General features: G+C 38.0%; 1 protein-coding gene across 1 annotated transcript; it reads left to right on the forward strand.

Annotated features, from left to right (window-relative positions):
* Positions 1-9,292: 9,292 nt before the first annotated feature.
* LOC107783833 (histone H2A) lies at positions 9,293-10,926 on the forward strand. Its single transcript, XM_016604857.2, has 2 exons — positions 9,293-9,588; positions 10,452-10,926. The coding sequence occupies exons 1-2, from the start codon at positions 9,394-9,396 to the stop codon at positions 10,692-10,694; spliced, it is 438 nt and encodes a 145-aa protein (XP_016460343.1). The 5' UTR covers positions 9,293-9,393; the 3' UTR covers positions 10,695-10,926.
* The last annotated feature ends 555 nt before the right edge of the window (positions 10,927-11,481 follow it).

Raw genomic sequence — 11,481 nt, forward strand, 5'->3', positions numbered from 1 at the left:
AACATAACCTTTTGTTAAGTCGCTGCCGAGGACCAGTAGGTGTTGTTCGAGCAAGGTCAAACATAACCCTTAATATGAAAAAGTGTCCTGATAAACGTAGGTTTCTTATTGCTTTGACATTGTTGCTTTGGTTACATACTTGGAGAGAATTACAGATTTTGGGTATTGGCTGGTGTTCCAGTCCCAGTCTTAGTCTACCTAGTCCCTTCATTGTTTGACTTGGAGAGTATTGAGAAGTCGAGCAATGAAATAGTAACAACGGTCTTACCCTTACGTACTTCGAGTCAAAGTATTCCCTTCGCCGCCTCGTTAAAAACCTCCTTGAGAAAATCCAAATGGGACAAAACTCAATTGAGGGAAAAAGAGTACGACTTATCGTTATTTGTGCCACTTTCGTAGGAGTACCTTAGGCTGGGTTCTCCGACCTCGACCGGACTGCCTCGGTCATATAGACCAAAGAGTAGTGCGTCTCTTCTGTGCTCGTCTTCGGAGTAGTTCGTTAGGCCCATAATACTTCTGGTAGTATTTCCGGCTGCAATCCCTTGGTGTCTTCGAGCTTTTTCTTCATGATGTTTAGTATGTACTTGTTGGAGGATTCTTCTTGTCCGTTACCTACTGGATGATATGAGGTTGAGAGTATAAATATGCCATTTCTCGAAGAACTCGGCGGTTTTCTTTCCCGTGAATTGGGGTCAGTTGTCACAGTTGATCTCCTTGGGTAGGTCGAATCGGCAGATGATGTTCTCCATATAAAGGTGATTACCTCTTATTCCCGTAATTGGGCGAATGCTCCTGCTTCCACTCATTTAGAGAAATAGTCAGTTAAAACCAAAAGGAATCGTACATTACCTCGCCTTGCTGGGATGGGGCCCACTATGTCCATTCCTCATTTGATGAACTACAAAGGGGAGGTGACTGAGTGGAGGTGTTCGCCTACTTGGTGAATCATTGGGGCGTACTTTTGGCACTGTTCACATTTTCTCACGAAGTCTGCGTCGTCTATTTTCATGGTGGCCTAATAGTATCCCGCTTGTATGAGGCATCTGACTAGTGCTCGATTGTCGGAGTGAGCACTGCAATGGCCTTCATGGATTTTATCGACGACGCGCTGGGCTTGGTTCGAGCCCAAACATTTTGCCAGCGCCAAAAGTCCTCTTATATAGGTCGCTATGAAGGAACATGTATCTGGCTGCTTGCATTCTTAGTTTCTTGGCTTCTTTCTTGGCGCTTGGGAGAGTGCCATCCTGCAAATATGCGATAATATGATTGCGCTAATCCCAAGTTAAGTTTATGGTTCTTACCTCGATTTGGTCTAGTGATGAGTTGATGAGATGGACTACGCTTTTATCCTCGGTCGTGATGTTTTTGGTAGCTATGGCCAATTTGGCGAGGTTGTATGCTTTGGCATTCCGCGCCCGTGGGATCTGATCAAATTGGCATTCATCGAACTCAGGTAACCACTTGCAGATTTCGGTCTGGTATTTTTGTAACCTTTGTTCCTTGATTTGGAAAGTCTCTGTGACTTGGTTGACTATGAGCTGGGAATCATATCGGAGTTTCAACCGTTTCGCCCCATACTTGAGTGCTAACCTCAACCCTGTAATTATGAATTCATACTCAGCCTCATTGTTAGTCATATCTGGGCACCTTATAGACTGTCGAATCACTTCGCCCGTAGGGACCTCGAGTACGAGTCTCAGTCCGGACCCTGATGCGTTGGATGCGCCATCGGTATATAGGACCCAAAGTTCTTGTGTTTTGAGGGAAGTTTGGACGGCTTCCCTTTCGACTTCAGGCATTATTTTTGCACTGACGTAGGCGATGAAGTCTCGCCGTTCGTGACTGGTATGTGATATCATGCTCGTTTAGCTCGATAGCCTATTTGGCCAGCCTCCCCGATAGTTCGGGTTTATGCAAAATGCTCCTCAGGACGAAGGTTGTGACGACCGAGATAGGGTGGAATTGGAAATAAGGTCTAAGTTTTCGTGAAGCTATCACTTACCGCAACCTCAGAGACGGCTAGATAGATGAGGAGTTGGTCCCCAGGTTCAGATGAGGACTCGGGGATGGATAATGCATGCCCCACTTCCATCGTCCACCATGATGCGTTTTACATCGGTATCTAAAATATGTAAAGTAATAACGAGGGGTCATTATGAGGAAAAGTCAAACCGCGGGCATCCGACTCATCAAAGATAATACTTTCTTCGAATTCGTCGCGTCGTTCACGGGTGATAGACTGCTTTAGCTTGTGAGTGGTGGTGAACTTCACGTCATCGACAGAGGCGTCGTCGCCGCCATCGATGATCATGTTGATAGTGCGAGCTGGTGATGGCGGCTTTGGCGGGCCTTAGTGTTCACGTCCTCTGGCGAAGTTGGTTCTTCCCTTGTCGCTTAACAACTCTTTGAGATTTCCCTGTTGCAACATGTTTACGACTTCTTGTCTTAGGGCGATGCAATCTTCTATTTTGTGCCCCCGTTCCTGGTGGAACTCACATAGGGTGTCGGACTTTCTGGTGTTCGGGTCTGATCTCATCCTCGGCGGCCACTTTACCTTTGGTCCGAGCTTCTCCAAGGCGTAGACGATCTCTGTAGGTGACACACAAAAATTGTGAGCAGATAATAAAGGGGGCATACCTCTTTCATTCCGGTGAGTCCCTGTTCTTGATCGGGGTGGGCCCTCTTCATGGCGGGAGGTGGACGCAATGGCGGTTCTGACATATGATAGATGTAGTTCCATGTTGGGTCGCTGAGCTGCGAGGTTCCTTCTGACATCGTTTCTTTATGGTGTTGTATCTTCGTTCTTTTCTGGATTCGGCTTATACCGAGGTTAGCCGGTGAGTTAGTCCGTTAAGGTCGTCCTCGTCTGCTCGGACCTCAGCACAATAAGCATTATGAATTTCGTCCCAAGTGGTTGGAGGATATTTTATCAATTGGCTCAACAGTTTTCTGGTCGCTCTTGAACCATCCCTACTCAACCCGTTCTGGAAAGTTGCAACCGCCATCCCTTCGGATACGCTCGGCAGAGTCATCCTTATTTTGTTGAATCGGGCGAGGAAGTCATTTAGTCCCTCTCTCAAGGATTGCTTGATAGCGAATATGTCGTTAACTCTTGCTTCGGCTTTTTGGCTCCGATATGGGTAGTTACAAACTTGTCGGTCATTTTCTCAAAAGTTTCTATGGAGCAGGTTGGTAGCTGTGAATACCATATTAATGCCCCTCCTGTAAGGGTTTTGCCAAACTTCTTCAGCAAGTAGATGTTGCTTGTTCCTTGGCGAGGTCATTGCCTTTCACGGCGGTGATGACAAGGGTGCTCGACCTTGGCCTTGATGACAACTCCTCGACTTCATTCTTGGATGACTCTTCGACCACGATATTCGCTGGTAATTGGATTACTTCGATACGTGGCATCCCAGGAATGTTTTACTAACAACATTTCGACTAAAGATGGATTTTGACCCATACACTACCCTTAGATCGTGATCTAGCCCGTTAATATATATTTTTTGGTACGTCTAGCCATTTAACAAGTTATTTTAGAAAAACAATATTTATTTTGCCTTCATGTAACATATTTAGTTACTCTCCATTTATTTTCCTTTTCACGATATTGGTTAAATTTGCTTTATGTTCTTTCTTATCTTTTTTTTTCTTCTTCTTATTTTTCACGTTAAGCACCTTACATATAATTTGGTGACCTCTAGCGTTCTAAATTATGATTCTAACTTATTCACAGTATAAATAACAAAGGAATTCCTTTTCTATTCAGAGGAATTAACCAATGTACTTATTACTATTTATTTTCTTTTTTTGAAATCCAATACAACCTTCTATTTGCAACAAAGACAAGTCCAACAAAATAAATAAGACAAAAATTGTAATAAAGTGTAAAATATATAGATTAATATCACTAAATTGTCTGGACAATGTCTATGCTTTAAGGAGAGAATACAACAACAACAAACTCAACGAACTCCCACAAGTGAGATCTGGGTAGAATAGTGTGTACGTAGACCTTACCCCCATCGTGTAAAGGTAAAGAGGTTGTGTCCGATAGACCATCGGCTTAAGAAAGCATACTCATAACGTTGTTGAAAAGAAATATAGAAATGGAGAAGCCATGGAAAAGAAATAATATAAAATGTAAGAACAACAACAAGATAATAAAATAATCGAAACATTGAATGAGAGGAAGTCTAAAAAATCACCTTTATTTCTTTTTGATGAGTTAAATATGTTTATTATTTAAAAAAAGGGCTTTAATTACATGGCATACCAATTAGATGAGAATAAGAGTGGCATGTGGGCCGGTTAGGACCGAGACCGGCCCAGGACCGCAAGCCTAAATGGGCAGTGGGCCTAAACGGTTCTAACCAGATAGGACCGGGACCGTGGGGAGGTGGGCTGGGTAGTGGGCCGGTCCTATAGGCGAGGCCCGCGAGACCGGGACCGTTTGGGACCGGGACCGACTGAGAAGTGGGCCGGTTCAAGCAGTCTTAAACGGGCCTATCCGAGCCCAACGAATAATTTAAATTTTTTTTGACCGTTTGGCCATTTAAAAACTAATCGTTTGATCTGCCAAAATAATCATTTAACCTCCCAAACTTTGTTTTAACCCCAAATTTTTTATAATTACACTTTTTCCCTATTTTCAACTATAAATACCTCTTCATTCTTTTATTTTTCTCACAAAATCATCAATCTCTCTCTAATATTCTTCTATAATTGATTACTTAATTATTACAATTTGTGCAAAATTGTGAAGTTGGTGAATTGAACTCTTCAAGTCTTCAATGATAATTAATTTTCAATAAGTTGTTCGTCAATTCGGTAAACTCGTTCAAAATCTAAAGTTTTAATATTATAGTTTTGTTTGTTTTATTTACTTTGCTTGATTAATTAAGATGGCTTATTCCTTAAAAAAATATTTAGTAAAAATAAGGAAAAATCCAAGAGTGGTCAATCTAGTGGCCAATCTGTTCCTCCTCCACTTCCCCCAGCTCCCCGACCCAAATCTGTTACCCGTCCTACACCTCCTATTTTTGATAGCGATAATAGTTTATTATAATTTATCGAGAGTCAATTTTGCCATAATATTGCACCCGGTGAACAATTAAACCATGAATATATGAATGCTCTTTATGGTAATCCAACTATTGATGAAAATGATGATGAAGAAATAGATTTTGATGAAACGCAACCGGATGATGATACACCCACTAGTCCTGCTCCTGAAGTTAACCCAACTAATAATAATCCAAATGATGCCCCGTGTGACCCTCATGTTACTGCCCCTACTTTTTCTAGACAACCTTCTAAACGGGCAGAAACATCTATTGTTTGGCTATTTCTTACTCAACTAAGAGAAAAAATAGGGCAAAGTGTAAAACTTATGGCAAAGAGTTAGTTTTTAAATATGTTGGAAGTCTGGGGGAGGGGGAGGGGAAGTTTGACTAGACACATATTGCTACACCCTCAAGATAAAGCTAGATATTTTCGTATGAAAGCTTTGGCCGAAGGGACAAGTGCACCTAGTCAGGCTGACCTTAGTACCGGCTCAAATCAATTTCAACCGGGAATTAACACTGTTACCGGTGGTATTTTATATTATGATCCAAAAAAAGATCGGGAAGAATTGGCAAAAATGGTTACTGTTATGTGCTTACCCTATAGTTTTCCTTCTAACCCCCACTTTGTGCATTATATTAGAAAAGTTTATAATCCTACTTATAAAGGTTTTCCTCGCACAACCATAAAGAGCGATATTTATAAATATAAACATGAATATGGACAATATTTGCGCTATTTATTTACTCATATAAATTATCGTGTTGCTATTACAACTGATATTGGTAGAAGTGATAATGACTGTGATTACCTTACTGTTACCAGTCATTGGACTGATGAGGATTGGATAATGCAAAAGCGCATTATTACTTATAGAATAATTAATTCACCTCACACATGGCAGTTTATTTCTAGCACGATTACGGATATTTGTAGATATTTTTGCATTAAGTGATAAAATAATGTCAGTTTCAATGGATAATGCTACTAGTAACACAAACGTTGTAGCCTTGCTTACCACTACACTAAGTCCTGCATTTAGTAACATTTTTCATGTTAGATGTATTTGTCATATTTACCATTTAATTGTGGGTGATAGTATGCGAATTTTAAATGTTGAAATTGAAAAGGTTAAAATGGCTCTTAATTGGCTTTTTTATTCAAACCGTAGAAGTAGCCTTAGAGAATATTTTAAAAGATGCGATGAATTTGGCCTAAGAGAAAGAAAGGTTCCTAAACCTTGTCCAACTAGATGGAATTACATGTATGAAAGTTTAGTTGTTGCACATGAATATAGAAACTCCATTAACTCAACGTTTAATGCTCATATAAGTGATGATGATGAGCACCTTACAAATGCGGATTGGGCTAATGTTAAAATGCTTGTAGATGTTTTAAAAAAATTTCATATTACTACAAATAATTTTTTTGGGCAATATTATCCTACTATTTCTAATTGTTTTGTTTATATTACAGAACTTGCAAATTTGTTTGATCATTTTTCAGAGGGTGGAGGAATTTATCAACTTGCTATTGATTCTATGAGAAAAAAGTTTAAAAAGTATTTTTTCCCTATTCCCCCTATTTATGGTGTTGCTGCATTATTAAATCCTACTATGAAATTAGGAGGTCCTCAATTTTGGTATGAAACTGTTTATAATGGTTTAGTACTTGAAGATGAGGAGTTGTCTAAACTTCCGGACGCAATAGCCTCAATTAAAATAAATGTTCAAACAATTTATAATGCTTATCAAGTTGCATTAGATCATGCTAGACCAAATGTTCCAACTCCTTCTTCTTCTAGTTCTCAACCATCTAAAAGAACTGTGGGAGTGAGAGCACTTAGTGCTTGGGCGGGGTTCAGGGATTCTCAAGGTTCTAGTACTAGTGATTTTTCACAACTAAATGAGCTTGAAATTTATTTGTCACAGGGAATTAAGGAAGTGCATCCCGACGGCTCCTTTAATATTTTGGAATGGTGGAAGGACAAAGAAAAACACTTTCCGATTCTTTCAAGGATGGCCCGAGATATTTTAACTATTCAAGTTTCAACAGTGGCATCAGAGAGTGCTTTCAGTCAAGCAAGACTTCAACTCGGTGATTATAGAGCGTCTATGAGGGAGAGCTTGGAAAAATCAGTGCTTTTCAGAGATTGGATTCGTTCGGAAAGAATAAATTTTGGACTTGCTGAATCACAACCAGAGGTAGACGAAGCTTACGAAGAAATGCTAGCTGAACTTGCGGAGGATGATGCTTCGCCTGGAAGCGGTGATGACAAAGCTTCTTTTCCGCCACCACCAACGGAAATTTCTCCGGACCTTGAAAGATTTATGAAATTTGTAAGAGATACCATGTAAATTAATATGTAACTTGTATTTTGGCACATCTTGATTAGTTTCTTTTTCTTCTCAATGGTGGTATTAGCACCTTGTTGTGCTCATTCCATAGGGGATGAAGACTAAGAAAGATATTGTCATATTTTTTAATGCAATAATAAAATTACAAGGCATATCTCTTTACAATATTTTTATCTTTTTATATATCTTAAGCTGTATATATAGTATAATATAGTATATACTATACTATACTATATATATATATATAGTGTGTGTGTGCATATATATATCTTAAGATATATATATAGTATATCTTAAGATGTATACTATCGAATATGGCTTATATACTATGTGTGTGTGTGTGTGTGTGTGTGTGTGTGTGTGTGTGTATATATATATATATATATATATATATATATATATATATATATATATATATATTATAACGCATTGCTTTGAATATCTCTTTACAATATTTTTGTCTTTAAATATGAATTAAAAAATTTAGGTGACAATTCTATAATATAATTTACAAGGAATTGCCTTAGATATTTCTATTACCATTTTTTTTCTCTAACTTGTATAATTTTTTTTAAAAAATATAAAGTATTTATTGGGCCCACTTAGGCCCGGGACCGACCCACTTAACCCGGGACCGTTAGTTCGTGGTCCCGGTCCCGGGCCGGTTCCAACAAGAAGTCCGCGAAGCCTGGGATCGCTTAGGACTGGCCCACTTAAGACCGGCTCGCTTAGAATCGGGCTCGCAAATCCCACTTAGGACCGATCCCGGCCCACATGCCACCCTTAAATGAGAACGAGGCTTTTGAGGTGTTTAGTATTTTTTGTGGAAAATAGTGATAGTTGAGTGATTTTATTGTCTTAAAAGAAACAAAAATGATTTTTACAGGGAATTCCCAAAACTTGAGTGATTATTCAAGATATTAACTCTCTAAAAAAATTGAAGGGAGAGTCATAGTAATAACACAAACTTCAGGAAAACAAAATTGATTTTCACTCCAAAGTTGAGTGGTACTTCTTCGGTCCATTTTAAATGATTTTTTAGTTTTTTTTTTGTGATCCATAATATTTGATTTTTCCAGATATCAAGAAGAAAATAAATTCTTATTTTCAAAGTTTCCATTGGAATAAAGAGCCTAGGAGCGGTTTGTTATATTTTTAATGAGCAAATTAAGGTTAATATGGTCAATTTTATTGTTACTTAATGCTAAAAATATAAATTCCTTAATATGTGTGAAAAGAGCCAAAAAATCACTTAAATTGGACCGGAGGGAGTATTAATTTACTATTCACTCCGGTACATTTTAATTGATTTATCGACTGTTTTCACACCTATTAAGGAATTCACCTTTAACATTGATTAAAAATAAAATTGACCGTATTAACTTTAATTTGTTCAATAAAAATATAATAAATACTCTTAGGCTTTTTACTCCAAGAAAAATTTTGAAAAAAAAAAGTTAATTCGTTATTTGACAAAAATCAAATATTACGACCACGAAAAAAAGCGCATGAGGGAGTAACTGTCAAGGTCGTTTTTAATCCCAATTTTTCAGTTCTTAGATAATTTTTTAAATATTTTATAGTTTGTTTGGCCAAACTTTTATAAAATTAAAATTATTATTTTATTTTGACAAAAAACTACTCCTATCTTATTTCAGAATTTTTTTTCTTGTCCAAATGCTTTAGGCTTATCCAGTCTGTCAACCTCACTTAGCAGCTCATCGTGCTTTTATCTCATTGGTCAATTGAGAAGCACATGAATCGTCAAATCCTCTCATCTCACAGCCGTAGATTAACCCCAAAACCAACGACTCAAAATAACTCTCCCCTGCATTCAATAACCATTTCTTCCATTTAAAACGTCAGCTCACAGTAACACTCAATACCATCACAAACACAGCACTTCTCCCAATTTATTTCTCAAACATATCTCTTGGGGTTGATTTTCTTCACAGCTTTAGAGTTAGAAATGGAGAAGAAGGGTGCTGGAGGAAGAAAGGGGGGTGGTCCAAAGAAGAAGGCCGTTTCCCGTTCCGTTAAGGCAGGTTTGCAGTTTCCAGTGGGTAGAATTGGGCGTTACCTGAAAAAGGGTCGATATGCTCAGCGTGTTGGAAGTGGTGCTCCTGTTTATCTTTCTGCTGTTCTTGAGTACCTTGCTGCCGAGGTAAATCTGAAAAAAAGCTTGAATTTTTACCATCTGGGGTTTTGTATTTACTGTTAAATTGCAAATGGGTCTTGTTTATTTTGTTTGATTTAGAGCTGCTTGCTTTTCTATTTGATGGGCCTTTTCTTGATTATTTTTTCGGTTTTGTGATTTTGATTCCTTGTTAGATTGGTTAGGTTTGTGTGCCCCAGGGCTTAATTCAAGTGTCAAAGGTTGAGGGACTTGTGACTTAGGTCATAGATTTGAGCTTGACGCAATGTCAATTAAGTGTTGTATTTAAATGGGGAAGAGTAGAGGGACGAGCTCATTATTCGGAAGGCTGTGCTTGGTCCTAAGGGTTGGCCCTAGATTGAATTCTTTGTCATTAAGAAAAGATGGATCATGTTTGAGAATGTTGAAATCAATAAAGAATTTGCATTTTTCTTCTTCACAATAAGTAGTAAAAGCGCATCTTGTTGTTTCGAATTGCCTCGCAAGCGAAAGCTTGTTATGTAAGTGGAGAAGGGTAGAGGGTTTTGGGTCTATTATCCATTGAGTTTTTGAACTATGTAATTTGATTTCTTGTTACATTTGGGTTAGGTTTAGTGCTTTGTTTTGGTTAGAGATTTGGGGTCATTTTGAGACGAGCATGTGTAATGACTACTCTTTTGGAGGTGTAAATGTGTAAATGATTGTGGTGTGGAGAAGAGATGGGAAAGATATGGGATACAAGATTGTGAAAGTGGTAGTTCTATTAGTCATTCTTGTTTATCATAATGTTTTCTTTTTCCTTCCCAATTTTTGAGTATGCGATTAGTTGGATTTGGTGTTGATTATGGTAGGTTTCTTGTTTGTTTTTATTTTATGGTTTGAATGGTGTTTAGGTTTTAGAATTGGCTGGAAATGCAGCGAGAGACAACAAGAAGACCAGGATAATACCGAGGCATGTTTTGTTAGCTGTAAGGAACGACGAAGAGCTTGGAAAACTTCTAGCTGGTGTAACCATTGCCCATGGAGGCGTGCTTCCTAACATCAATCCGGTTCTTCTGCCTAAGAAATCTGACAAAGTCGGAAAAGAACCTGCTAAATCGCCATCGAAGGCTACTAAGTCACCCAAGAAGGCCTAATTTGTGATGACTCAAGGCTCGTGTGATGGCACTATGTTACTTGAACCCATGTTGTAAGGACATTGTATTGTAGCTGTGCAATTAGGAGCTTTAATGGTGGTCGTGAAATAATCTGTACTTGTATGTAGTTTTGGTATCTATGGTTTGCATGTAGGCAAAGTCTGTTGAAAACTAGGAATGTTTGATTTCTGTTATGATGTAAAACTAATGAAATTGGTTCTAGTTGTCAAAATCATTAATGGTGGTTACATTGTGTAAGTTACATATGAGAAAAGCTTTGCTTGTCTTATGAGCTTTTAATTTGAATCAAATTAGCAAATGTTTCTGGCATTGTATAAAGCAAGATGTCAAATTATTATAACAGAAATGCTTACACAAGCTAGTCGTATGTGTTTCATGCCATTGCTTTATTTGGAATCTTGGTTAAGAGTGTAGTGATTTTATCCATGGATGTCAAATAATTCCTATTATTATCACGAGGTCCTCGAATATTTTTGAAATTCAAATACTAATAAATATATGCATCCTTTTTTTCCTTTACGGAAAATCCTTTAAAATATGTATCTATGGTTTTTTCCCTACTAGGACCCTAGATCCTTTTTAAAAAAAGGGAATGCATCGTCTTCTTTTTTTAATTATGAAACTCCTGGCAATAATTTCTGGAGTAGAAGAAACTAACAACATTTAACCTATTTTGTGTTTTTTAAAGAAAACATTACCCATATAAATGAATAAATAGAGTACATTGGTTTATTATTGAACTACTAAGTTTCCAAACATTACCGTT

This window comes from Nicotiana tabacum, chromosome 2 (assembly GCF_000715075.1).
Source record: "Nicotiana tabacum cultivar K326 chromosome 2, ASM71507v2, whole genome shotgun sequence".
NCBI classification, from domain to species: domain Eukaryota; kingdom Viridiplantae; phylum Streptophyta; class Magnoliopsida; order Solanales; family Solanaceae; genus Nicotiana; species Nicotiana tabacum.

What these genes read in the sequence shown, in the direction of transcription:
- LOC107783833 (XM_016604857.2), top strand. Translation starts at nt 9,394, where the DNA reads ATGGAGAAGAAGGGTGCTGGAGGAAGAAAGGGGGGTGGTCCAAAGAAG. An exon ending in TTGAGTACCTTGCTGCCGAG is followed by an intron (nt 9,589 to 10,451) that starts GTAAATCTGAAA and finishes AATGGTGTTTAG; the next exon opens with GTTTTAGAATTGGCTGGAAA.